Source organism: Indicator indicator, chromosome 6 (assembly GCF_027791375.1).
Source record: "Indicator indicator isolate 239-I01 chromosome 6, UM_Iind_1.1, whole genome shotgun sequence".
Taxonomy (NCBI): Eukaryota; Metazoa; Chordata; class Aves; order Piciformes; family Indicatoridae; genus Indicator; species Indicator indicator.
Window position 1 is genome coordinate 43,514,026 of NC_072015.1, and position 27,964 is coordinate 43,541,989.

A 27,964-nucleotide genomic window follows, 5' to 3' on the forward strand; every position below is an offset into this window, starting at 1 on the left:
TCAGCCTGCCCACGGAGCTCCACACACTACCGTGGGGAGAAGCTGTGAGTGGCAGGAGAGAGCCCTGGCAGGGCAGGGCAGGGCAGGGCAAGGCAGGATCGTTGTGCTGTGGAGAGGGAGCTGCGTTGGGCAGAGCTGCTCACAGTTCTAGCTCCCCCCTGGGCGTTTATGAGGAGGCTTTCCAGAACAACATCAAGGCAGCATTTTCCTGGAAGGGAAAGAGTCTTGGCTTTGAATTTTGATCACATTGGTGTGCTGGGTGGGAAGAGTGAGACTAGAGTTTATTTCTCTACTATGTAGAAGACTCTGAGGTCAAAGGTCTGCTTAGCCCTTGTCTGAGCTGCTCCTGAGCCCCTGGGCTTATCCTGCTGCTGGCAGGAGTCTACAGGGCAGAGCTGAGCACACAGCAGGTCGGATGGGCTCTGTCAGCAGGGACAGGAAGGAGAGCTGGGCACAGAGAAGCAGCTCCTGGAAGGGACAGCTGCAGGCAGCAGAGACTTGGATAAAATGGAAGAAGAAGGACCTGCTGGCAGAGATGTCCTGGCAAGGGGGATCAGGCACCTCTGTGCCATTCTCTGCACTGCAGACACACTTCCCAATGCAACCTTTTGCTCTCCTCTTCTCCCCAACACAGGCAGTATCCTCAAAGCTGTGGGCTCCAGGGAATCAATCACCACCTTGGCAGCTGACATTCAGCTGAAGGCTCCTAGAGTGTGCACACAAAAGGATGACAAAAGCTCTTCAGTGCCATCCTGGGGGCTGCAGAGGGCAGAGCTGGCCAAGGAGAAGCTTCAGCCCAATCCCCTCTGCCTTTCTCTCTTCCCTTCATTGACTCTGCAGCACTGCAGTGCTCTTCCTTCATTCTCCATCCATCTACAGCACTCTTGCTCTGGGGCATTGCTGTTGCCATGTGGTCACTTTGTGTTCTGACACTGACTCTGCAATTCCTGCCCCAGACCTGTCTGCATGGAAACTAAGTGTCCAAGATTCATTGGAAGCTGTGCTGAAGATGCCAGGGGTTGGGGGTGGTGGGGAATGAGCTGCTCCATTGGTGCTGCAGCTCAGGGAGGAGGTGTTCTGTGAGCTCTGCAATCTTGGTGTGCAGAGAAAAGTGTTCCCTAACTTGTCCCTGCCTTTTCCTCCTTGCACAGGTCTGCATGGGCAGAGGCAGCAGATGGCCAACAGCAGCTCCATCCCCCACTTCCTCCTGCTGCCATTGCCAGGCACAAGGCAGCTGCAGCTCTTGCACTTCTGCCTCTTCCTGGCCATCTACCTGGCTGCCCTGCTGGGCAATGGCCTCATCATCACCACCATAGCCTCTGACCACCACCTCCACACCCCTATGTACTTCTTCCTCCTCAACCTCGCCCTCCTTGACCTGGGTACCATCTCCACCACTGTCCCCAAATCCATGGCCAATTCCCTGAGGAACACCAGGGACATCTCCTATTCAGGATGCATTGCTCAGGTCTTGTTCTTTCTTTCCTTTATCACAGCAGAGGTTTCTCTCCTCACCATCATGTCCTACGATCGCTACATTGCCATCTGCAGACCCCTGCGCTATGAGACTCTCCTGGGCAGCAGAGTTTGTGTCCATCTGGCAGCAGCTGCCTGGGCCTGTGGGGCTCTGTGGTGGTTTGAGCTCTGAGTTTAGGAGCTCAAATGATAATAGATATAAATTCCTCCCCCAGCCCTTCTCCCTTTTTTCTCGGCAGGGTGGAAAGAGAGAGAAGAAAAAAAAAAAAAAGCTTGTGAAAGAAATATTCTGAAGTCGGTTTGGAAGTAGGAGGAGTAAATTTTTTTTTTTTTCACAAAAGGGAAAGGAAAAAAAATAATTTTTTACATATATATATATATATCTATCAGTAACGGGGGGGGGGTTCACAGAGGTGAGGGATGAGGGTAAGTGGGAAGAAAAAAATATACAAAACCAAGCCTGGATGGCCTTGTGTTCCCCTGGATTTCGGTGGATTCAGTTGAGAGAGAGAGAAATGGCCCCAGCCACGTGGTCTGGTGCAGGAGACAGTGACAGCAACAGCAGCAGGAATTACTCTTGAGCAGACGAGGCAGGAAAAAAGGGAAGGGCAGCAAGATGTCCGCCCTTTTTATAGGCTTGCTGGACAGGAAGGGGAAGTGGAATAGACCACCTCTGAGTCAGGGGACCACCTTCTCCCAGCAGGGGAGGGGCCAAGCCCTCCCCAGATTAAATTTCTTTTGTCCACCTGGGGCTGGGTTCTTCTCAGCCCCATCCAGGATGGGTATGCCCCAGCACAGTCCACCCCTTCTATTTCACTTCCACTTTCCTCTCACAGTTTCTTTATCCAGTCATGAGTTGTGGTATTAGAGCTCATGTTGTGAGTCCCTCTTTATCCCGACTGTGTCTCTCTCTCTCAGGGCAGTCTCTCTCTCCGGTGCCAGTTGATGCAGGTGGTCCTTGAGCTGGGCAGGAACGTGGAGAAGAATAAGAGAGAACAGGAAACCATCTTCACCTCTGAAGGGGAGTCAGGAACAGTCTTTTGCTGTATGGGAAGCAGGAGCAGGTGTAGGCGAGATGATGCAGCAGTCCTTTTGAGCTGATGCTTGTGTGCGGTGGGTTCATGCTGGATCCTGGACACCAGGTTGTTATCAAACTAGGAGAGAAAACTTACAACGACTTACAACTATTATACAGTGATTACATTACATTAATTGGTGTTACCTTCAGAGGCTATACCTTTTCAGCCAACATCACGTTTTGTTGTGGCACACACTGAATATCCCCAGTCTCTAGCATGACCCAGTATGTGTGACCAGGCCCCTCAGCAGAGACCACCCCTCGGGTTGGTTTGCCCCCACCAACAGCAGGGAAAACCCATACTGATTTTCCTAGTAAGTTTATCTCTTTGATCACAGGAAATCCATCTCCATCCACTGTTTGCAGCAGGTTGGACTGGGCAGGACCAGCTCGGTTTATAGACCCTCTGCTATTGACTAACCAAGTGGCCTGAGCTAGGTGTCTTTCCCAGTTCCTAAAGGTTCCACCCCCCATGGCTTTTAGGGTGGTCTTCAACAAGCCATTGTAGCATTCAACCTTCCCTGCAGCTGGTGCATGATATGGGATATGGTAAATCCATTCAATCCCATGTTCCTTTGCCCAGTCCCTTGTAGGATGGTTCTTGAAGTGGGTTCCATTGTCCGACTCGATCCTCTCTGGGGTGCCGTGTCTCCACAGGACGTGTCTCTCCAGGCCGAGGATGGTGTTACGAGCAGTGGCATGAGGTACTGGGTAGGTTTCCAGCTACCCTGCACTTGCCTCCACCATGGTCAGTACGTACTGCTTGCCACTGTGAGATAGAGGAAGGGTGATGTAGTCGATATGCCAGGCCTCTCCGTGCTTATACTTTGACCATCTCCCCCCATACCATAAAGGCTTCACGTGCTTAGCCTGCTTTATGGCAGCACAGATGTCACACTCATGAATAACCTGGGAGATGGCTTCCATGGTGTGGTGGTTTGAAACTGTCTTTTTAATTTTTCCTTGCAAAGTTCAAAACAGAGAAAGTGAAAGAATGTAAATAAGTCACTATTGGGTGTAAGAAAGCAAAATAACGATTGTTCTAAACACTTCCATTGGATAGATAGAAATGTTTAAGAACTATTACCCAAAACAAAGTAGGCATTCTGCACATTCTGCGTTCGGCAGTGGGGGCAGTTGCTGGGCTGTCTGGTTGCTGTTTCTTCTTCTCTTCTGGCTGAAGATAACACGTACTGACCTTGGCAGCTAAGTTAACAACTTTCTGCTCTAACTAAACTCTGCTTCTCTGTCCAGGGGGGTCTGGGGGGGGAAGCTCCTGGGAGAGGGAGGCCCCCTTTGGGAGGGTCCCCTTGGGGGGAAGCAAAGGGAGCTTGGGTGTGTTTTTCTGTTGATTGTATATATTTGTAAGTGTTGTGAATTTTGTATATTTGTACATATTCATTGCATTTCATCTGCTTGTAAATACAGCCTTCATTTGCTTCCAGACGGAGCTAGCCTGGTTATTGTTGGTGGGGGGGGAATTTCAGCTCACACCGACACACTTTTTACTTTTGGCGCCCAACGTGGGGCTCGATTGCTTGTATGATTTATTCCTGCTCAGATTAGGAAGCAAAATGAAGCTGTTTTGGGTTCTGAGTCATTCTATTTTATCTATTATCAGTGTGATTGTCTACAGATGGGCCATTTCTTGCATGATAGACAAGATTGTGAGATATGTGGCATATAAGTCGTTTCTTTGGGTTAAGAACAAGTTACTGAATGCTGTTGAATTCTGTTGTGGTCTTATTGGGCTTAGAAGATATGGTAACTCAACTATGAATCTGCTAGCAGACACATTTGAGTTTGTTACTCCTCTTACAACTACAGAGGGTCTTTGGAACCAGTGGTACCCTAGATATCTTGTGCTAGCCTTAATTTTGTTGTTTCTTGGAATAATCATATGGCTGCTGATAGCACTGTGTCAAGAAATACGTAAGGCTACTCACTCTTCCGACCTGCGTAGATGTAAGAGGAAACATAGAAAAGCTCAGAGAGGTTCGGAATTGGTTTCTGATTCTGATTACGGTGACCAGGAAATCACAGTTCAGGTTTGTGAGAAAGCTGCCGATAGTTTTGACTCAGAGCCAGCAGCAGCAGCTGCGGGACCTTTGCCAGAATCTGAGATAACAGACTCGGGTACACAGGCAGACATAGTTACACAGACAGACTCGGCGACACAGACAGACTCGATTACACAGGCAGAGAGGGGTGCACAGGCAGACAGGGGTACACAAACAGACACAGTTGCACAGAGAGAAATGGATGCGCAGACAGACATGGTTACACAGAGAGAAATGGTTGTGCAGACAGACATAGTTACACAGAGAGAAATGGTTGTGCAGGCAGACATAGTTACACAGAGAGAAATGGTTGTGCAGACAGACATGGTTACACAGAGAGAAATGGTTGTCCAGGCAGACATAGTTACACAGAGAGAAATGGCTGCGCAGACAGACATAGCTGTGCAGGCAGACGCCATTAACGAGGCACAGTCTCCTCCTCCTCCCTCTGCTGCCCAGATGGACGCAGCAGTGGCTGCAGGATCTCAAAGCACACCTCCTACCAACCCTGCACAGACTCCCTCTGCTCCTGCTAACCCTGCACAAAATTCCTCTACTCCCTCCAACTCTGCTGTGAATGTGAAAGCCAATCCAGTAAATTTGGTGGCCACTGTAAGCAGAAAGCGTAAAGGAGCTGCAGGAGGAGATGCAGATGCTGCAGGAAATGGTGCAGATGGAGATGAGGGTCCTTCTACTCAGGGTCCCTCTGTTAAGAAAGATCCTTCTGGTGAGGAAGAGAAGGTTAGCCTTAAAACTCTGGCAGACCTCTTGAGACCCCACATGGATGATGGAGATGTAGACCCTGCTGAATTAGCAACTGCAGGCAGTGCCTCTGAACTCAAGGAAATTCAACGGAGGATTAAAATAGGATTATGGGGACAGCGACCTCAGGATGATGATGATGATGATGATGATGAGGATGACATACAGTCAGCTAATGCACCCAGACAGGAAATTAGACATGTGAGGAAGGATTACATCAGAGGAGATAACGAGCCAGTCCTGTCTTGGCTAGCCAGGTGTTTTGATATGGGAGCCCCAGCACTGGTGGTAGGCGACAAGTCGGCCTCTCAGTTGGGGATGCTCTCAAAGGATACAGGCATAGACAGGCATCTAGACAAGTGCATTGGTAAAGCTTCTCTGTGGGCACGCCTCCTACTGGCGAGTACATCCATTGGCCTGGCACTTCAAAATTTCAGAAGTACAGGGCCTTGGTTGACACAGGAGCTCAGTGCACCATAATACCATCAAATTATCAAGGGGGAGAATCTATAACTATTCAGGGAGTCACTGGTGGATCTCGAGTTGTTTAAGATAGAGGTTGACATAAGTTTAACTGGGAAGCAGTGGAAGAAACATACTATTGTAACAGGTCCTAATGCACCTTGTATTTTGGGAATTGATTTTCTGAGAGAAGGGCGTTTTAAAGACCTTAAGGGTTACAAATGGGCTTTTGGAATAGCAACTGTAGAAATTGATGGAGGAAAATTGAAGTTGTCTATCAGACCTGAGCTTTCAGATGAATCTGCAGTTGTGGGACAACATGAGATAGAGGATGTAAAGCTGCCGGTTGCTTCTCAAACTGTGCATCACAGACAATACAGAACCAACCGTGACTCTTTGGTGCCCATTCAAAACTTGATTCGTCAGCTGGAGAGTCAGAAGGTCATCAGCAAAACTCATTCACCTTTCAACAGTCCAGTCTGGCCTGTGAGAAAGCAGAATGGAGAGTGGCGTCTGACAGTTGATTTCCGTGCCTTGAATGAAGTAACTCCACCCATGAGTGCAGCTGTACCAGACATGATGGAACTCCAATATGAGCTGGAATCCAAGCAGGCCAAATGGTATGCTACCATAAACATTGCTAATGCTTTCTTCTCTATTCCCATAGCAGAGGAATGCAGGCCTCAGTTTGCTTTCACCTGGAGAGGTATTAAGTACACATTCAATCGTTTGCCCCAGGGGTGGATTCACAGTTCAACCATCTGCCATGCAGTGATCCATGATGCTTTGGAGAAAGGTGGAGCTCCAGAACACATTCAGTTCATCGATGACATCATCGTCTGGGGTGAGACTGCTGAAGAAGTCTTCGAGGAAGGTAATAAAATCCTTGACATTCTCTTGCAAGCTGGTTTCGCTATCAAGCGAGACAAGGTGAAAGGACCTGCCAGAGAAATCCAGTTTCTGGGAGTGCGGTGGCAAGATGGTCGCCGTCACATCCCAATGGATGTGATAAACAGAGTCTCCACCATGGCAAATCCCATCAACAAGAAAGAAACTCTGCGTTTCTTAGGCATAGTGGGATTTTGGAGGCTGCACATTCCTGGATACAGTCAGATTGTGAAACCTCTCTATGATGTGACTCGAAAGAGAAACAGTTTCCAATGGGGTCCTGAGCAACAAGCAGCCTTTGACCAGATCAAGCGAGAGGTAGTCCAAGCGATGGGTCTGGGACCTGTCCGAACTGGTCCAGACATTAAGAACATTCTGTACACGGCCGCGAGTGACAATGGTCCAACCTGGTGCTTATGGCAAAGAGCTCCAGGGGAGACACGAGGACGTCCTCTTGGTTTCTGGGGTTGTGGCTACAGAGGCTCAGAGGCAAACTACACTCCAACAGAGAAAGAGATTTTAGCTGCTTATGAAGGAGTGAAAGCTGCTTCTGAAGTGATTGGAACTGAGTCACAACTTCTTCTAGCTCCTAGATTGCCAGTTCTGAATTGGATGTTCAAAGGCAAAGGTTCTTCACCACATCATGCAACAGATGCTACCTGGTCTAAGTGGATGGCTCTGATAACACAGAGAGCTCGAATGGGAAATCTCGAAAGGCCTGGTTTGGTGGAGGTGATCACAAACTGGCCAGAAGGCACAAGCTGTGCAAAACCTCCAGAGGAGAGAGTAACTCGTGCTGAGGAAGCTCCTCCTTATAGTGATCTGTCTGATGATGAAAAGAGATATGCTTTGTTCACAGACGGTTCCTGTCGTCTTGTTGGGAACAAGCGGAGATGGAAATCTGCAGTGTGGAGTCCAACGCGCAGAGTTGCAGAAGCGAGAGATGGAGAAGGAGAATCCAGTCAATTTGCAGAGGTAAAAGCTGTCCAGCTAGCTCTTAACGTAGCTGAACGTGAGAGATGGCCAAAGCTTTATCTCTACACCGACTCGTGGATGGTAGCCAATGCCTTGTGGGGTTGGCTGAAAGACTGGAAGAAGAATGGCTGGCAGAGGAAAGGAAAGCCAATCTGGGCTGCAGATCTGTGGCAAGACATTGCTGCTCACATTGAGAGAATCCCAGTGAAAGTGAGACACATCAATGCTCACATTCCTAAGAGCAAAGCTACTGAAGAACAACAACACAACCATCAGGCAGATCTAGCTGCAAGAGTTTCCCAGGTGGACACAAACTCTGATCCTGATCTTGACTGGAAACACCGAGGTGAGCTGTTCTTAGCTCGGTGGGCCCATGACTCATCAGGACATCAAGGCAGAGATGCAACCTACCGATGGGCTCGTGACAGATCCATTGACATTTCCATGGATGCTATCACACAAGTCATCCATGACTGTGACATTTGTGCTGCTATTAAGCAGGCAAAGCGGATCAAGCCCTTGTGGTACGGTGACCGATGGTCCAAGTACAAGTATGGTGAAGCCTGGCAGATTGACTCCATCACTCTACCTCGTTCTCCATCTGGTAAGCAGTATGTGCTGACTATGGTAGAGGCAAGCACTGGATGGCTGGAAACTTATCCAGTTCCTCATGCAACTGCATGTAACACCATTCTTGGCCTGGAGAGACAAATCCTGTGGAGACACGGAACTCCAGAGAGGATTGAGTCAGACAATGGAACTCACTTCAAGAACAATCTTGTAAAAAACTGGGCCAAAGAGCACGGCATCGAGTGGATATTCCACATTCCCTACTATGCACCAGCTGCAGGGAAGATCGAACGCTACAACGGTTTGCTGAAAACCACTCTCAAAGCCATGGGGGGTGGATCATTGAAAAACTGGGAGAAACATTTAGCACAAGCAACCTGGTTGGTGAATAGTAGAGGTTCAGTGAATCGAGATGGACCTGCCCAATCAGATTTGTTACGAAAGGAGGAAGGTGATTGAGTTCCTGTTATCAGAGAAAAGAATCTGTTAGGCAAAACTGTTTGGGTATTTTCTCCTTCAGGAGAGGCCAAACCTGTCCGAGGGGTGGTTTCTGCTGAAGGTCCTGGTCACACCTATTGGGTGATGCAAGAAAATGGTGAAATTCAGTGTATTCCACAAAGAAATCTAACTTTGGCTGAGAGAGGTTAAATTCAGAGTGTTGCGCAGACACAGCATCGCGCCCAAGAGGAGAGTTCATGAGATCTACGGTGCACGAACCCTGAGAGCCCTGAGTCACCTGAGAGTCCCTGTTCCTTTCTTCGCTCCATCTGCGAGGAAACAAACTGTTTGCTGTTTTTCCTGTGATTTGACTCTTTTGAATCATCTACATCTGAGATATCCGGAATGGACTATGGTCTTTATTCACCTATTGTTGTAGATATTATTTTAGATTAGATAAATGATAGTAGCAGCCAATGGAATTGTTTAGAAGGGGTGGACTGTGGTGGTTTGAAACTGTCTTTTTAATTTTTCCTTGCAAAGTTCAAAACAGAGAAAGTGAAAGAATGTAAATAAGTCACTATTGGGTGTAAGAAAGCAAAATAACGATTGTTCTAAACACTTCCATTGGATAGATAGAAATGTTTAAGAACTATTACCCAAAACAAAGTAGGCATTCGGCACATTCTGCGTTCGGCAGTGGGGGCAGTTGCTGGGCTGTCTGGCTGCTGTTTCTTCTTCTCTTCTGGCTGAAGATAACACGTACTGACCTTGGCAGCTAAGTTAACAACTTTCTGCTCTAACTAAACTCTGCTTCTCTGTCCAGGGGGGTCTGGGGGGGAAGCTCCTGGGAGAGGGAGGCCCCTTTGGGAGGGTCCCCTTGGGGGGAAGCAAAGGGAGATCGGTTGTGCTTTTTCTGTTGATTGTATATATTTGTAAGTGTTGTGAATTTTGTATATTTGTACATATTCATTGCATTTCATCTGCTTGTAAATACAGCCTTCATTTGCTTCCAGACTGAGCTAGCCTGGTTATTGTTGGTGGGGGGGGAATTTCAGCTCACACCGACACACATGGATATGTCCACTGACCTGTCCCGAGCCCACCAGTATGTGGCATCTCTCCCTTGGTGACCTGAAGTGTCATGGGCCCAGCAAGCTAGGAATAGCTCACCGTTGTGTTCCCAGTCCAAGTCTATCTGGGAGATTTTAGCAGCCAGATCTGCTTGGTGGTTGTGCTGGTGTTCCTCAGTGGCTCTGCTTTTGGGAATGTGTGCATCGATGTGCCGTACCTTTATTGGCAGCTTGTCCAGATGGGCAGCAGTGTCTTGCCACAGGTCTGCGGCCCAGATAGCCTTTCCTTTCCTCTGCCATCCGTTCTTCTTCCATTCCTTCAGCCACCCCCATAAGGCATTTGCCACCATCCAGGAGTCAGTATATAGGTAAAGCACCGGCCAGTTCTCCCGTTTTGCTATATCCAGGGCCAGCTGGACAGCTTTTACCTCTGCATACTGACTGGATTCGCCTTCTCCGTCCCTTGCTTCTGCCACTTGCCTTGTTGGGCTCCAGACAGCTGCCTTCCATCTCCGCTTGCTCCCTACAAGACGGCAAGATCCATCTGTGAATAGAGCATAGCCCTTTTCATTATCAGGGAGGTCATTATATGGGGGAGCTTCCTCAGCACGGGTCACTGTCTTCTCTGGTGGCATCCCAAAGTCAGCACCCTCTGGCCAGTTGGTGATCACTTCTACTATGCCAGGGCGTTCAAAGTTCCCCATTCGAGCTCGCTGAGTTATCAGGGCCATCCATTTACTCCAGGTGGCATCTGTGGCATGATGTGGGGTTGAGCCCCTCCCTTTAAACATCCAAGTCAGGACTGGAAGCCTTGGAGCTAAAAGGAGTGGTGACTCGGTCCCAATTACCTCAGAAGCAGCTCGGACTCCCTCATAGGCAGCTAGGATCTCCTTTTCTGTTGCAGTGTAGTTGGCCTCAGAACCTTTGTACCCCTTACTCCAGAAACCTAGGGGCCTGCCCCTTGTCTCACCAGGAGCTTTCTGCCACAAACTCCATGTAGGACCACTCTCACCAGCCGCAGTATACAGCACATTCTTGATCTCTGGCCCAGTTCGAACAGGTCCCAGAGCCATAGCATGGACCACTTCTCGTTTTATCTGGTCAAATGCTACCTGTTGCTCAGATCCCCACACAAAACTATTTTTCTTCCGTGTTACATGGAAGAGGGGTTTCACTATTTGACTATACCCGGGAATGTGCATTTTCCAGAAGCCCACAAGCCCCAAGAAGGATTGTGTCTCTTTCTTACTAGTGGGTTGCACCATAGTGGCTACCTTATTCACCACATCCTGAGGGATGTGGCGACGGCCATCTTGCCATCGAACTCCCAGAAACTGGATCTCTCTGGCAGGCCCTTTTACCTTGCTTCTCTTTATGGCAAAGCCAGCCTCCAACAGGATATCGATTATCCTCTTACCCTTCTGATAGACCTCCTCTGCTGTCTCACCCCATACAATGATGTCATCAATGAACTGCAGGTGCTCAGGGGCTCCACCCTTCTCCAGTGCAGTTTGGATCACTTCATGGCAGATGGTAGAACTGTGTTTCCACCCCTGGGGGAGACGATTCCATTGATATTGGACACCTCTCCAGGTGAAAGCAAACTGTGGCCTACATTCTTCTGCAATGGGAATGGAGAAGAAAGCATTAGCAATGTCTATTGTGGCATACCACTTGGCCGCCTTCGATTCCAGTTCGTACTGGAGCTCCAACATGTCTGGCACAGCAGCACTCATCGGAGGAGTCACTTCATTCAGGCCACGGTAGTCCACAGTCAATCTCCATTCCCCGTTTGCCTTCCGCACTGGCCATATTGGGCTGTTGAAAGGTGAATGAGCTTTGCTGATTACCTTCTGGCTCTCCAGTCGTCGAATCAGTTGATGTATGGGGTGCAGAGAGTCTCGGTTGGTCCTGTATTGCCTGCGATGCACTATGCGAGAAGCAATTGGTAACTTCAAATCCTGCACCTTATGGCTGCCAACTACGGAGGAGTCATCTGACAGCTCAGGCATGGCAGACAGCTGTTCCCTGTCTGCAGTCCCTACAGCTGCTACCCCAAATGCCCACTTGTGCCCCTTAGGGTCCTTAAAACATCCCTCCCGCAGAAAGTCAATGCCAAGAATGCAAGGTGCATCTGGACCAGTCACTATGGTGTGTTTTCCCCACTCATTCCCAGTCAGGCTTATCTCAGCCTGCAGTACAGTCAGATCTTGTGAGCCCCCTGTGACCCCTTGAATGGTTATGGGCTCGGTCCCTCTGTAGCTTGATGGTATTAGGGTGCATTGGGCCCCTGTGTCCACCAGAGCTCGGTACTTCAGGGCTTCTGAAGTGCCAGGCCATTTCACAAACACATCCCAGTACACTCTGTTGTCCCTGACCTCCGCCTGGCTGGAGGCAGGGCACCTCTAATGCTGGCGGCGAAGCCCACATTTGTCACAGGGCCCTGTGTTACTGGGAGAAGGGTCTCTTGAACGGGAGGAACCACCCTGGGAAACTGGGGCTGCCCTTCTCCTGGGCGAGTTATTCCCATTGGGGCCACCTTGCAGTTCCCGTACTCTGGCCCAGAGTGCAGAGGTGGGTTGGCCATCCCAGCGGTTCATGTTTTCCCCATGGTCACAGAGAGCTCTCCACAGAGCCACCCTTGACATCCCCTGATTAGCTTGGGGTGATCTCCTAGGGGGAGGAGAATGACGTTTATTCCTGATGGCTGAAACATGGATCCATTCTGATGGAGAAGGTGAAGGGGGAGAAAAGGTGTCATCCCCTTCCTTCAGTTCAGGCTTGGAGGCCTTAATCTCTTTGATGATGTCTTTAGTCATAGCCTCTATGGCTGAGATTACGGGCCTGTGACTGACACTGTCCTCATATTCCCTCAGGTCACTAGCAAACTCACCCACAGTTTTAGGACTTCCATCCTGTCCAGTCAGAAGCATCCCTCCTAGTGTGTGTGCATATCTTTGAGGGGCACCCTGGGTGAGTTTCTTTACTAAGGACCGTTTCATGGACACCTGATCTGGGTCCAAGGGGAGCTGGCCATTTCCATAGATGATCTCCAGCACAGCCATCTGTCTCAGGTACCGAATGCCCTGTTCCATAGCCGTCCATTTAATTGGGGCCCAAGGCAAATCCTCTCTGGTAGGGTACCTGCGCTTTATAGCATTAGTAATCCGGGCCCAGAGAGTGTGTGTTCCATCGAGTTTTGCTAATTCTTTATCCAGACCGGCATCATGAGACAGGGAGCCTAGAAGCTTCGCCTCCCTCTTATCTAGATCTACAGTTTCTGCACCCTCATCCCAACATTTTAGGGTCCAGTTTAGTATTGTCTCACCCTCTCTCCGTGCGTAGTCCAGACGAGTTTGCCTTAATTCTTTTCTGGGCAGAGATGTGATGGTTATGATCTCCTGATCTGAGTCCTCTCCATCTGCTGGTGGGTTCTGAGATGTGCTGGGTCCTGCTGAGGTGCCTTCTTCACCATCCGTATTTGGAGCTGATTTTTGCATCTTTTTCCTGCGTGTGGTAACCGGTGCTAGGGAAACTACAGGTGGAGGAGCATCAGGGGTTATGTGTGAAGCTGTTGGTGGGGGGTCAAACCCTCGGGGCTGGGCCTCAGGTTTGGCCAGCCTCCATCGGGCTGGACAGCATTCACAGCAGCCAGACCCCTCCCTCCTGTTTTCATAAACATTATCACAGTGCCTGCAGTGCTTACAGCTCTCCGCCTTTGGGCCATTAAGGCTTACAAAAGAATTCCCTAAACCGATTGTCCCTCCACAGATAGCTCTTAATGGGTTGGGGCACCCCCTTCCCCACATGGCCAGAGCGAGTATGATTATCAAGATTACATTTAAGCCTACAGAACATATTTTTACATAGTCCCATTCTCCTTCAGCAATATTTTTATCCACACGTTTAGTTTCATAATAGGTTTCAGAGAAATTCTTTATGTCAGAAAAGTTTGAGAAGTGCCCACCGCCAGTAGGATTGATGGAATTCAAGAGGTACATGCAAAACTGCATTGGCAGAGTTTTTATCCAGTCAAGCAGCATCTCTATAATTAACCAAAGCACACGGTAAGTCAGTAGTTTATACACATGCGTCCAAAAGATCCAGCCAACAGCCCATCCAAAAACTTGAACCATAAGAATCTGTAAAATTACCATCTCTACTTCCAAACCCTTCTTTCCCAATCAGGTGTTATTTTCAAGCAAAAGAAAAAAGATTATTTCCCAAGCCTCACGTTGGAAGCGCCAAAAGAAATATTGTGGTGGTTTGAGCTCTGAGTTTAGGAGCTCAAATGATAATAGATATAAATTCCTCCCCCAGCCCTTCTCCCTTTTTTCTCGGCAGGGTGGAGAGAGAGAGAAGAAGAAAAAAAAAAAAAAAAACTCGTGAAAGAAATATTCTGAAGTCGGTTTGGAAGTAGGAGGAGTAAATTTTTTTCTTTTTTCACAAAAGGGAAAGGAAAAAAAAAATTACATATATATATCAGTAACAGGGAGGGGGTTCACAGAGGTGAGGGATGAGGGTAAGTGGGAAGGAAAAAAATATACAAAACCAAGCCTGGATGGCCTTGTGTTCCCCTGGATTTCGGTGGATTCAGTTGAGAGAGAGAGAAAGGGCCCCAGCCACGTGGTCCGGTGCAGGAGACAGTGACAGCAACAGCAGCAGGAAGTACTCTTGAGCAGACGAGGCAGGAAAAAAGGGAAGGACAGCAAGATGTCCGCCCTTTTTATAGGCTTGCTGGACAGGAAGGGGAAGTGGAATAGACCACCTCTGAGTCAGGGGACCACCTTCTCCCAGCAGGGGAGGGGCCAAACCCTCCCCAGATTAAATTTCTTTTGTCCACCTGGGGCTGGGTTCTTCTCAGCCCCATCCAGGATGGGTGTGCCCCAGCACAGGCTCTCAATGCTCTGCTGCACATAGCCAATACATTTTCCCTGCCCCTCTACCAGGGCAATGTTGTGGACCAGTTCTTCTGTGAAATCCCCCACATCCTCAAGCTCTCCTGCTCCACATTCAACCTGAGGAAAATCGGGCTTATTGTGGTCACTATCTGCCCAGGATTTGTCTGTTTTGTGTTCATTGTGGTGTCCTATGTGCAGATCTTCAGGGCAGTGCTGAGGATCCCCTCTCAGCAGGAATGCCACAAAGCCTTTGCCACCTGCCTGCCTCACCTGGCTGTGGTCTCCCTGTTTCTCAGCACTGGCTTCTTTGCCTACCTGAAGCCCCCTTCCATCTCCTCCCCATCCGAGGATCTGGTTGTGTCAGTTCTGTACTCAGTGGTTCCTCCAGCAGTGAACCCTCTCATCTACAGCCTGAGGAACCAGGAGCTGAAGGCTGCCCTGAGCAAACTGATCCCTGGCTGCTTTCAGAAGCAATAAACTGTTTGTCTTCTCCTGCAGAGCAGTTCTGATGTCACTCAGTGCAGGCCCAGCCTGGCTGCTCCATTTGTGGCTGCTGCTTGTGGTGTTACCCTTATGAGAATGTTGTTCCCACAAAAATGTTTTTTTTTCTGAGCTTCTTCCTCCAAGCCTTCTCTGGAGCTGCAGGGCTGTGCCTGTGTGCAGAGGTGGAGGGGCAGACTCCCAGCACAGCAGCAGTGCCAGCGAGCCCCAGAGCTTGGGCTGTCCTGTGCTGCTCTTTCTTCCCTTCCACACTCTCCTGCTGAGCCTCTCTGCTGGGGAAGGCCTGAGGTCTCTGGCAGCTTGGGCACTGTGCTGCTGTGTGGCAGTGCTGGCACTGCAGGCAGGGACAGGCCAGGGCTGCTTGTGGGTCAGAGCTGGGCTCCAGAGCCACCAGAACAGGAGGTCTCCTCATGCCTTCATACCCCAATCCCCTCCCATTACAGACTGCACCTACTCAAAGTCCAAAGTGGATACCCTGACCCCTTCCAGTATAGACTCAGCCCAAACATGGTCCCTTGAAACCCTCCCAGTACAGATGTGGCATCATCCCAGTACAAACTACATCATACTCTCCTCTAGCACTGCACTCTGGGTCCCATCCCAGCACAGAATGTATCCCCTGGCTCCCTTCCCAGTACCGAATGCATCCATTCCAGTACACAACTGCACACCCTCATGCCCTCCCAGTACTGTCTGGGCCCTGTCACAGTCCAAACAGGATTCTTTTAATCTCTCCAAGTACACATCAGGCCTTGTCCCAATAAAATCTGGATCCTCTTATGAACTTCCAGTACAGCCTGGAGCCTTTTTTATTATAAGTTGCGTTCCATGACCCCGTTCCAGTACAGTCTGGTCCCCATACAGTACAATTGGGATCCTTTTAACCCCTCCCAGTACAGCCCTGGTCCCATCTCAGTACAAACTCCATCTCCTGAAGGAGGGATCCAGCGCAGATGTGGTCTTAACCCAGTACAAACTGCATCACTTTGCCATCTCCCATACACTTTCCTGTGCCACTACAAAGTGCAGCCCTTGGACCCATGCCCAGTGCCAACTGCACCTAGCACAGCACAAAGTGAAGATCCTGATCCCAGTGCAGCTCTGGCCTGAGCCTAGCACAAATGGGATCCCATTGCCATCTCCCAGTCCAGTCTGAGTCTCATCCCAGCACAAAGTGCATCTCCTGAAACCCTGATTCCATCCCAGTTCAGACCAGGGGCCCCCTCCATGGACAAACTGAACCTCTTTCAGCTCTCCCAGTACACACTGGGCCTTGGTCCAAATCAAGCTGAATCCCCTTCTCAGATGGTCTCATGGTCTCATCCCAGCACAAACTGGATCCTCTTGCTCCATCCAGGCACACACTGGGTCCCATCCCAGTAGAAAGTGGATTCCTTGGTCCCTTCCCAGTACCTGCTGCACCCCTCCACATGTTAACTGTGTACTCTGATTCCAATTCAGTACAGTCTGGGACCCCTCCCAGTACAACTTGATTGTCCTGGCCACATCCCATTACCATCTGGGACTCATCCCAGTACATCCTGGGTTCCTTAAAACCCTCCCACCACAAATTGGGCCCTGTCATAGTCACAACTCCATCCCCTAATCTTACCAGAGTCCAGACTGGGCCAGCTCCCATTTCACACTGGCTCCCATTAACATCTCCAAGGTCAACCCTGGCCTTGTCCCACTAAAAACTGATTCCACTCATCCCATCCTGTGCTGGTGAATATTTGTATCAGTGCTCTGGACAGAGGGATGGAGGCACCATCAGCAGTGTGCAGATGACCCCAAGCTGAGTGGTGCTGTTGAGATGGCAGAGGGACAGAAGGGCATCCAGAGGGAGCTGGACAAGCTGGAGAGGTAGTGCCCAGGTGAAGCTCCTGAGGTTCAACAAGAGCAAGAGCAGGGTCCTGCAGCTGGGCTGGAACAATCCTCACTATCAATGCAGGCTGGGCGAGGAGGGGAGAGAAAGCAGCCCTGAGGAAAAGGCCTTGGGGGTGCTGGTGGGGGAGAAGGTGGCCAGGAGCAGGCAGTGTGAGCTTGCAGCACAGAAGGCCAAGGGCAGCCTGGGCTGCATCCAAAGCAGTGTGGCCAGAGAGGGAGAGAGAGGATCCTGCCCCTCTGCTCTGCTCTGGGGAGACCTCAGCTGGAGTGCTGAATCCAGCTCTGAAGCCTCAGTACAGGAAGGACATGGAGCTGATGGAGCAGGTCCAGAGGAGGACCACAGAAATGCTCAGGGGCTTGGAGCAGCTCTGCTCTGAGGACAGGCTGAGGGAGCTGGGGCGTTGAGCCTGGAGAAGAGAAGGCTCAGGGGAGACCTTATAATGACCTTCTAGTGTCTGAAGGGTACTGGATGGAGAGAGACTGTTTGCAAAGGCCTGCAGGGACAGGACAAGAGGCAATGGCTTCAAACCAGAGCAGAGCAGATTGAAATTGGATGTGAGGAACAAGTTCTTTACCACCAAGAGGGTGGTGGAACACTGCAACAGGTTGCCCAGGGAGGTGGTTGAGGTCCCATCCCTGCAGATACTCAAGGTGAGGCTGGACAAGGCTCTGGGCAACCTGATCTGCTTGGGGATGTCCCTGCTGACTGCAGAGGGCTTGGACTGGATGAGCTTTGGAGGTCCCTTCCAACCCAGACCACTCTAGGATTCTATGCTCCCAGGACAGACTGGGCCTCAAGGAAGTAAAACTGGATCCCCTCAGCCCCTGCCAGCACTACCTGGATCCCTCCCAGTGCACAATGGATACTCTGAGCCTCTCCCAGGACAGACTGAACTCCCTCCCAGCACAGAAGGCATCCACAGACCTCCTCTTAGCACACCCTCTGCTCTCTCCCAGCACAAACTGGATCCAGCCCAGTTCACTCTGCAACCTCTTCTTCTAGAAATCAGCTCTCATGGTCCCCTCCTAGTCTAGCCTAGGCCATTTGCCAGTACAAACTGCTTTGCTTTTCCCCCTCCCACTTCAGACTTGCCTCTCTACCACTACTAACTTGATCTCCTGTTCCCCTCCCAGGACAGACTGGGCTCCTTCCCACACAAACTGGATCCATTCTGTTTTGGGGATGCCCAGGTCAGGAGAGACAGGGATCTGCTGGAGAGAGTCCCAGAGAGGCTGGGAGGATGATGGAGGCACTTGAACATCTCTGTTGCCAAGCCACTGTCCATTATTTACCTGAGGTCCTGGCTGACTGGGCAGGTCCCAGGGAATTGGAGAGTAGCAAATGTAACATCCATGTGCAAGAAAGGAAGAAAGGAGGATCCGGGAAACTCTTGACCTGGCAGTGTGAGCTCGGTCCCAGGGCAGGGCATGGAACAGATCATCTCAAGCACTATTACACACCGTAGAGAGGACAAGCAGGGGATCAGGCCCAGTCAGCATGTCCGATATAAAATTCAACACAACACAATAATCCATTTTTACTAATCCTAACATACTAATCTCTTAAGGCTCTAATTCAGCTAAAAGAAGATACTGAGTCCAATTGTTCCAACCCTTGGCCATATATTCTAATGTCAAATTTGTCTTTTCAAATCCTTCCCACCCAAAACCATGAAAGCTTTTAAGTCCCCCATGTGTCTTATTGAAGTCTATCAAGAAGCTGTGATGGTTTGAAACTGTCTTTTTAATTTTTCCTTGCAAAGTTCAGAACAGAGAAAGTGAAAGAATGTAAATAAGTCACTATTGGGTGTAAGAAAGCAAAATAACGATTGTTCTAAACACTTCCATTGGGTAGATAGAAATGTTTAAGAACTATTACCCAAAACAAAGTAGGCATTCTGCACATTCTGTGTTCGGCAGTGGCGGCAGTTGCTGGGCTGTCTGGCTGCTGTTTCTTCTTCTCTTCTGGCTGAAGATAACACACTGACCTTGGCAGCTAAGTTAACAACTTTCTGCTTAACTAACTCTGCTTCTCTGTCCAGGGGGGTCTGGGGGGGAAGCTCCTGGGAGAGGGAGGCCCCTTTGGGAGGGTCCCCTTGGGGGGAAGCAAAGGGAGATCGATTGTGCTTTTTCTGTTGATTGTATATATTTGTGAATGTTGTGAATTTTGTATATTTGTACATATTCATTGCATTTCATTGTAGATTTTAGACTCTGCTTGTAAATACAGCTTTTCATTTGCTTCCAGACTGAGCTAGCCTGGTTATTGTTGGTGGGGGGGGGGATTTTCAGCTCACACCGACACACTTTTTATTTTTGGCGCCCAACGTGGGGCTCGATTGCTTGTTTGATTTATTTCTGCTCAGATTAGGAAGCAAAATGAAGCTGTTTTGGATTTTGAGTAATTTTATTTCATCTATTATCGGTGCAATTGTCTACAGATGGGCCATTTCTTGCATGATAGACAAGATTGTGAGATATGTGGCATATAAGTCATTTCTTTGGGTTAAGAACAAGTTACTGAATGTTGGTGAATTCTGTTGTGGTCTTATTGGGCTAAGAAGCTGTGGTAACTCAACTATGGATCTGCTAGCAGACACATATGAGTTTGTTACTCCTCTTACAACTACAGAGGGTCTTTGGAACCAGTGGTACCCTAGATATCTTGTGCTAGCCTTAATCTTAATTTTGTTGCTTCTTGGAATAATCATGTGGCTACTGAGAGCACTGTGTCAAGAAAGACATAAGGCTACTTGCTCTTCCAACTCTGCTGTGAATGTGAAAACCAAGCCAGTAAATTTGGTGGCCACTGTAACCAGAAAGCGTAAAGGAGATGCAGATGCTGCAGGAGATGGTGCAGATGGAGATGAGGGTCCTTCTACTCAGGGTCCCTCTGTTAAGAAAGATCCTTCTGATGAGGAAGAGAGGGTTAGCCTTAAAACTCTGGTAGACCTCTTGAGACCCCACATGGATGATGGAGATGTAGGTCAGGATGTAGACCCTGGTAGATTAGCAACTGCTGGCAGAGCCTCTGAACTCAAGGAAATTCAACGGAGGATTACAACAGGATTATGGGGACAGCGACCTCAGGATGATGATGATGATGATGATGATGAGGATGACATACAGTCAGCTAATGCACCCAGACAGGAAATTAGACATGTGAGGAAGGATTACATCAGAGGAGATAATGAGCCAGTCCTGTCTTGGCTAGCCAGGTGTTTTGATATGGGAGCCCCAGCATTGGTGGTAGGCGACAAGTCGGCCTCTCAGTTGGGGATGCTCTCAAAGGATACAGGCATAGACAGGCATCTAGACAAGTGCATTGGTAAAGCTTCTCTGTGGGCACGCCTCCTACTGGCAGTCTCGCTGAGGTACCCCAGCAGAGATGATTTACCATGGAACCCTAAGCCTTGGACCACACTAGATGAGGGAATCAAGCGTCTGAGAGAGTTTGCTGTGAGAGAAGTAATGTATGGAGATCATAAGACTCTGAATCCTGATGAAATTCCTGTTGGAACAGGCCTTGCCAAAAAGCTCATTAAGCTTGCTCCTCCTAATTATGCTACTATTCTGGCAAGCCGGATTGTGGCAAGAAATTATGGTGGAGCACCTCCTACTGTTGGCCATTTCACTGACCAAATGAGGCAGTTGGAGGATAGTCTCGCACGTACTTCTTTGGTTTCAGCCATTGAAACTTTATCTGGAGAAATGAAGAATTGCATGAAAGAGCTGAAGGAGGAACTTAAAACCTCCATATCCAACTTGATGAAGGGGGATGATTCTGATTCCTCTTCCTCCAGATGGATACAAGTTTCAGCTGTCAGGAACAGACATCCTCCAAGAAGGCCATTCCAGAATAGGTCAAACCAAAACAGACAGCAGAGGCAATCACGTGGCAGTATCTGGATAACTCTGCGTGATCAGTTTGGTGAGAACATGAACAGATGGGATGGTCAACCAACTTCTGATCTTTTCAAGAGGTTACGGGAGCTGCAGAGGGGCAGATCCCGAGGTAGCAATACCAGGAGGGTAGCTGTCACTTCCTCAGTTTCCCAGAACAACTCTGATAGCTCCAACAGTGATCCTAATTCTGGTGCTGGACATTGTGCCAGCTGTACATGTGGAGGTAATCCCCACCATTAGGGGTGCCCTGCCTTCCGCCAGGGGGAGGTAAGGGATAATGGAGATAACAGAATCTATTGGGATGTGTACATCCAGTGGCCTGGCACTTCCAAATTTCAGAAGTACAGGGCCTTGGTTGACACAGGAGCTCAGTGCACCATAATACCATCAAATTATCAAGGGGGAGAATCTATAACTATTCAGGGAGTCACTGGTGGATCTCAAGAGTTGTTTAAGATAGAGGTTGATATAAGTTTAACTGGGAAGCAGTGGAAGAAACATACTATTGTAACAGGTCCTAATGCACCTTGTATTTTGGGAATTGACTTTCTGAGAGAAGGGCGTTTTAAAGACCCTAAGGGTTACAAATGGGCTTTTGGAATAGCAACTGTAGAAATTGATGGAGGAAAATTGAAGTTGTCCATTAGACCTGAGCTTTCAGATGAATCTGCAGTTGTGGGACAACATGAGATAGAGGATGTAAAGCTGCCGGTTGCTTCTCAAACTGTGCATCACAGACAATACAGAACCAACCGTGACTCTTTGGTGCCCATTCAAAACTTGATTCGTCAGTTGGAGAGTCAGAAGGTCATCAGCAAAACTCATTCACCTTTCAACAGTCCAGTCTGGCCTGTGAGAAAGCAGAATGGAGAGTGGCGTCTGACAGTTGATTTCCGTGCCTTGAATGAAGTAACTCCACCCATGAGTGCAGCTGTACCAGACATGATGGAACTCCAATATGAGCTGGAATCCAAGCAGGCCAAATGGTATGCTACCATAGACATTGCTAATGCTTTCTTCTCTATTCCCATAGCAGAGGAATGCAGGCCTCAGTTTGCTTTCACCTGGAGAGGCATTCAGTACACATTCAATCGTTTGCCCCAGGGGTGGATTCACAGTTCAACCATCTGCCATGCAGTGATCCATGATGCTTTGGAGAAAGGTGGAGCTCCAGAACACATTCAGTTCATCGATGACATCATCGTCTGGGGTGAGACTGCTGAAGAAGTCTTCGAGAAAGGTAATAAAATCCTTGACATTCTCTTGCAAGCTGGTTTCGCTATCAAGCGAGACAAGGTGAAAGGACCTGCCAGAGAAATCCAGTTTCTGGGAGTGCGGTGGCAAGATGGTCGCCGTCACATCCCAATGGATGTGATAAACAGAGTCTCCACCACGGCAAATCCCATCAACAAGAAAGAAACTCTGCGTTTCTTAGGCATAGTGGGATTTTGGAGACTGCACATTCCTGGATACAGTCAGATTGTGAAACCTCTATATGATGTGACTCGAAAGAGAAACAGTTTCCAATGGGGTCCTGAGCAACAAGCAGCCTTTGACCAGATCAAGCGAGAGGTAGTCCAAGCGATGGGTCTGGGACCTGTCCGAACTGGTCCAGACATTAAGAACATTCTGTACACGGCCGCGAGTGACAATGGTCCAACCTGGTGCTTATGGCAAAGAGCTCCAGGGGAGACACGAGGACGTCCTCTTGGTTTCTGGGGTCGTGGCTACAGAGGCTCAGAGGCAAACTACACTCCACCAGAGAAAGAGATTTTAGCTGCTTATGAAGGAGTGAAAGCTGCTTCTGAAGTGATTGGAACTGAGTCACAACTTCTTCTAGCTCCTAGATTGCCAGTTCTGAATTGGATGTTCAAAGGCAAAGGTTCTTCACCACATCATGCAACAGATGCTACCTGGTCTAAGTGGATGGCTCTGATAACACAGAGAGCTCGAATGGGAAATCTCGAAAGGCCTGGTTTGGTGGAGGTGATCACAAACTGGCCAGAAGGCACAAGCTGTGCAAAACCTCCAGAGGAGAGAGTAACTCGTGCTGAGGAAGCTCCTCCTTACAGTGATCTGTCTGATGATGAAAAGAGATATGCTTTGTTCACAGACGGTTCCTGTCGTCTTGTTGGGAACAAGCGGAGATGGAAGTCTGCAGTGTGGAGCCCAACGCGCAGAGTTGCAGAAGCGAGAGATGGAGAAGGAGAATCCAGTCAATTTGCAGAGGTAAAAGCTGTCCAGCTAGCTCTTAACATAGCTGAACGTGAGAGATGGCCAAAGCTTTATCTCTACACTGACTCGTGGATGGTAGCCAATGCCTTGTGGGGTTGGCTGAAAGACTGGAAGAAGAATGGCTGGCAGAGGAAAGGAAAGCCAATCTGGGCTGCAGATCTGTGGCAAGACATTGCTGCTCGCATTGAGAGAATCCCAGTGAAAGTGAGACACATCGATGCTCACATTCCTAAGAGCAAAGCTACAGAGGAACAACAACACAACCATCAGGCAGATCTAGCTGCAAGAGTTTCCCAGGTGGACACAAACTCTGATCCTGATCCTGATCTTGACTGGAAACACCGAGGTGAGCTGTTCTTAGCTCGGTGGGCCCATGACTCGTCAGGACATCAAGGCAGAGATGCAACCTACCGATGGGCTCGTGACAGATCCATTGACATTTCCATGGATGCTATCACACAAGTCATCCATGACTGTGGCATTTGTGCTGCTATTAAGCAGGCAAAGCGGATCAAGCCCTTGTGGTACGGTGACCGATGGTCCAAGTACAAGTATGGTGAAGCCTGGCAGATTGACTACATCACTCTACCTCGTTCTCGATCTGGTAAGCAGTATGTGCTGACTATGGTAGAGGCAAGCACTGGATGGCTGGAAACTTATCCAGTTCCTCATGCAACTGCACGTAACACCATTCTTGGCCTGGAGAGACAAATCCTGTGGAGACACGGAACTCCAGAGAGGATTGAGTCAGACAACGGAACTCATTTCAAGAACAATCTTGTAAAAAACTGGGCCAAAGAGCACGGCATCGAGTGGATATTCCACATTCCCTACTATGCACCAGCTGCAGGGAAGATCGAACGCTACAACGGTTTGCTGAAAACCACTCTCAAAGCCATGGGGGGTGGATCATTGAAAAACTGGGAGAAACATTTAGCACAAGCAACCTGGTTGGTGAATAGTAGAGGTTCAGTGAATCGAGATGGACCTGCCCAATCAGATTTGTTGCGAAAGGAGGAAGGTGATAGAGTTCCTGTTATCAGAGAAAAGAATCTGTTAGGCAAAACTGTTTGGGTATTTTCTCCTTCAGGAGAGGCCAAACCTGTCCGAGGGGTGGTTTCTGCTGAAGGTCCTGGTCACACCTATTGGGTGATGCAAGAAAATGGTGAAATTCAGTGTATTCCACAAAGAAATCTAACTTTGGCTGAGAGAGGTTAAATTCAGAGTGTTGCGCAGACACAGCATCGCGCCCAAGATGCACGAACCCTGAGAGCCCTGAGTCACCTGAGAGTCCCTGTTCCTTCCTTCGCTCCATCTGCGAGGAAACAAACTGTTTGCTGTTTTTCCTGTGATTTGACTCTTTTGAATCATCTACATCTGAAATAGCCGGAATGGACTATGGTCTTTATTCACCTATTGTTGTAGATATTATTTTAAATTAGATAAATGGTAGTAGCAGCCAATGGAATTGTTTAGAAGGGGTGGACTGTGATGGTTTGAAACTGTCTTTTTAATTTTTCCTTGCAAAGTTCAAAACAGAGAAAGTGAAAGAATGTAAATAAGTCACTATTGGGTGTAAGAAAGCAAAATAACGATTGTTCTAAACACTTCCATTGGATAGATAGAAATGTTTAAGAACTATTACCCAAAACAAAGTAGGCACTCTGCACATTCTGCGTTCGGCAGTGGGGGCAGTTGCTGGGCTGTCTGGTTGCTGTTTCTTCTTCTCTTCTGGCTGAAGATAACACACTGACCTTGGCAGCTAAGTTAACAACTTTCTGCTTAACTAACTCTGCTTCTCTGTCCAGGGGGGTCTGGGGGGGAAGCTCCTGGGAGAGAGAGGCCCCTTTGGGAGGGTCCCCTTGGGGGGAAGCAAAGGGAAATCGATTGTGCTCTTTCTGTTGATTGTATATATTTGTGAATGTTGTGAATTTTGTATATTTGTATATATTCATTGCATTTCATTGTAGATTTTAGACTCTGCTTGTAAATACAGCTTTTCATTTGCTTCCAGACTGGGCTAGCCTGGTTATTGTCGGTGGGGGGGGAATTTCAGCTCACACCGACACAGTCCTAGAGCAAAGGTGAAGCCTTGGCCCCCTCCCAGTTCCAGCTGCATCCCTCCCAGTGCAAACCAGACAACAGGACTGCTTCCCAGTACAGACTGTGCCTGCTGCCAGTAAAAGCTGCACCACCTGAAGCCCTCCCAGCTCTAGACTGGGTCCCTCCTAGTCAAACAAACTCTACCTCCTTACCCTCTCCCAGACAGACTGGGACCCATCCCAGTATGAACTGCCTCCCCATGCCCCATCCCAGTCCAGTCTGAACCCCATCCCAGTCCAAAGTGGGTCACACTAACAACTCCCAGTACAGATTGGACCTTGTCCCAGTACAAACTGGCTTACCTGATCCCATCCCAGTACAGAGCAGGCTTCAGTCCACTACAAACTGGATCCCCTGGCTCTCTCCCAGTACTGACTGCATCCCTCCAAGTGGAAAATGCATACTCTGACCCCTCCCAGTACAGACTCTACCCTCTCTCACTACAAACTGGATCCCTTAGCACCTTCCCAGTTCACTCTGCTCCTGTTCCAGTACAAATTGGATCTCCTGAACCCCTCCCAGTGTAGCCTGGGCCATGTGCCAGTATAAACTGGTTTGCTTTTCCTTTTCAGTTTGCACTTGGCTCTCTACCACTACTAAGTGGATACTGTATTGCCCTCCCAGTAGAGAATTAGCTTCCTCCCAGTACAGACTGGAGGCCTTGCTGCTTCCTAGTACAGTTTATGACACCTCCCAATGAAACCTGACCCCATGGCTTCTCCCAGTAAAGACTGGCCCCCTCCCAGTACATGCTGAAAGCCCTAATCCTGTCCCAGTACAGCCTAGGCCTTGTCCAAGTACAAATTGCATCATCTGATCTCCTCCAGTGGATACTGAGACTTGTCCCAGTCCAAACTGGATCAAATTGCCTCCTCCCAGTGCAGACTGAGTCCCTTCCCAGTATAAACTGGATTGCTTTCACCTCTCTCAGCACAGACTGGCCTCTCAGTACAAACTGGATCCTCTGACACCTTCCTCATACACCCTTGGCTCCATCCCATTACAGACTGGAACCCCTGGTGCTCTCCCAGTACAGCCTGGTGCCTTCACCCTCTCTCTACCCAGGAATCCAAGCCCTGCCTTCATTCCTTACTACTCACCTGGCCTTAGTCCCCTGCTCCCAAACCCACCCCTGTCCCTGACTCAGTGCCAGGATAAGGAGCAATGGCTACAAGCTGGAACACAGGAGGTTCCATCCCAACCTGAGGAGACTCTTCTGTGCTGTGAGGGTGCTGGTGCCCTGGAGCAGGCTGCCAGAGAGGCTGTGGAGTCTCCTTCTCTGGAGACTTTCAAACCTGCCTGGATGTGTTCCTGTATGACCTGCCCTGGGTGATCCTGCCCTGCCACTGGGGTTGGACTGGATGACCTCTGGAGCTCCCTCCCAACCCCTAATATTCTGTGATTCTGTGATTTTAGCTCTCCCAGTACTGGCTGGGCCATATCCAACACAAACTGCATCCTCTTATCTCCTCCCAGTAGATACTGGACCTTGTCCCAGTACAAATTGCATCCACTGGCTTCCTCCCAGTACAAAATAAGCTCTTTCCCAGTACAAAATAAGCTCCTTCCCAGTACTAACTGGATTGCTTTAGCCTCCCTATGGATCTGCTTACCCTCATTCCCAGAACAAACTGGATCCCCTGACTCTTCCCAGCAAAGACTGGGTCCCCTTACAGTACTAAACTCCATTTCCTGATCCCCTCCCAGCACAGAATGGACTCCTCACACTCTCTCTAACCAGTCCCCACCCCTTCTCCCTGTTCCTCCCCTGAATCCAAACCCCTGCTGTAACAAAATGGAGCTGAGGCCATCCCTCACCTCACCCTCCCACCTCAGCCCCTCCCAAGCCCAGCCCTTACTCTGCCTTTCCCATCACTGCTCAACCTTGTCCCATCCTTTACCCATGGCAGTGACCTCTTCCCCTTAGCCCCAGCCCTCATGCCAGACCCAAGACAAATCCTGCCCCTCAGAGCTGGCCCTCAAATGGACATTGCACAGCACTCTCAGCAGGACACCAAAGCCTCTCCTCAGCCTTGGCTTATGCCACAGCCCTCAAAGACAGCTCTGAGCCCTCAGCCCTCAATCATCACAATCCACCCCTTCTAAACAATTCCATTGGCTGCTACTAATCTCCATATAATCTAAAACAATATCTACAATGAGTGAATAAAGTCCATAGTCCATTCAGCTATCTCAGATTGTGATGCTTTTAAAGACTGTCTTTTTAATTTTGATTCTCAAAGTCCAAGCAGTGAAAGCTAAAGAATATAAATAAGTCACTATTGGGTGTAAGAAAGCAAAATAATGATTGTTCTAAACACTTCCATTGGATAGTTAGAAATGTTTAAGACCCACTACTCAAAACAGAGTTGGGGCAGTCAGAGTCTGAGTTTGCAGCTTGCTGGACTTCTGTCTGGCTACTTCTTCTTCTTTTCTGGCTGAAGATAACACACTGACCTTGGCAAGCTAACAGCCTCTGTGCTTCTTGACTTCCTTCTGCCAGGGGAGTCTGGGGAGGAGGACCCTTGGGAGGTCCCCTCTTTGGGGGAAGCAAAGGGAGCTCAGTTGTGCTTTTCTGTTGATTGTATATATTTGTAAATGTTGTGAATTTTGCATATTTTTACATATTCATTGCATTGCATCATTGAT

At 48.9% G+C, this 27,964-nt stretch overlaps 1 protein-coding gene across 1 annotated transcript; it reads left to right on the top strand.

The window, feature by feature from the left end:
• Positions 1 to 1,174: 1,174 nt before the first annotated feature.
• LOC128967486 (olfactory receptor 14J1-like) lies at positions 1,175 to 15,130 on the top strand (the record flags this gene model as incomplete). Its single annotated transcript, XM_054381627.1, has 3 exons — positions 1,175 to 1,591; positions 3,212 to 3,265; positions 14,687 to 15,130. Coding segments are annotated over exons 1-3 (915 nt in total), but the record flags the coding sequence as incomplete, so codon positions are not given.
• Between the last annotated feature and the right edge of the window lie 12,834 nt (positions 15,131 to 27,964).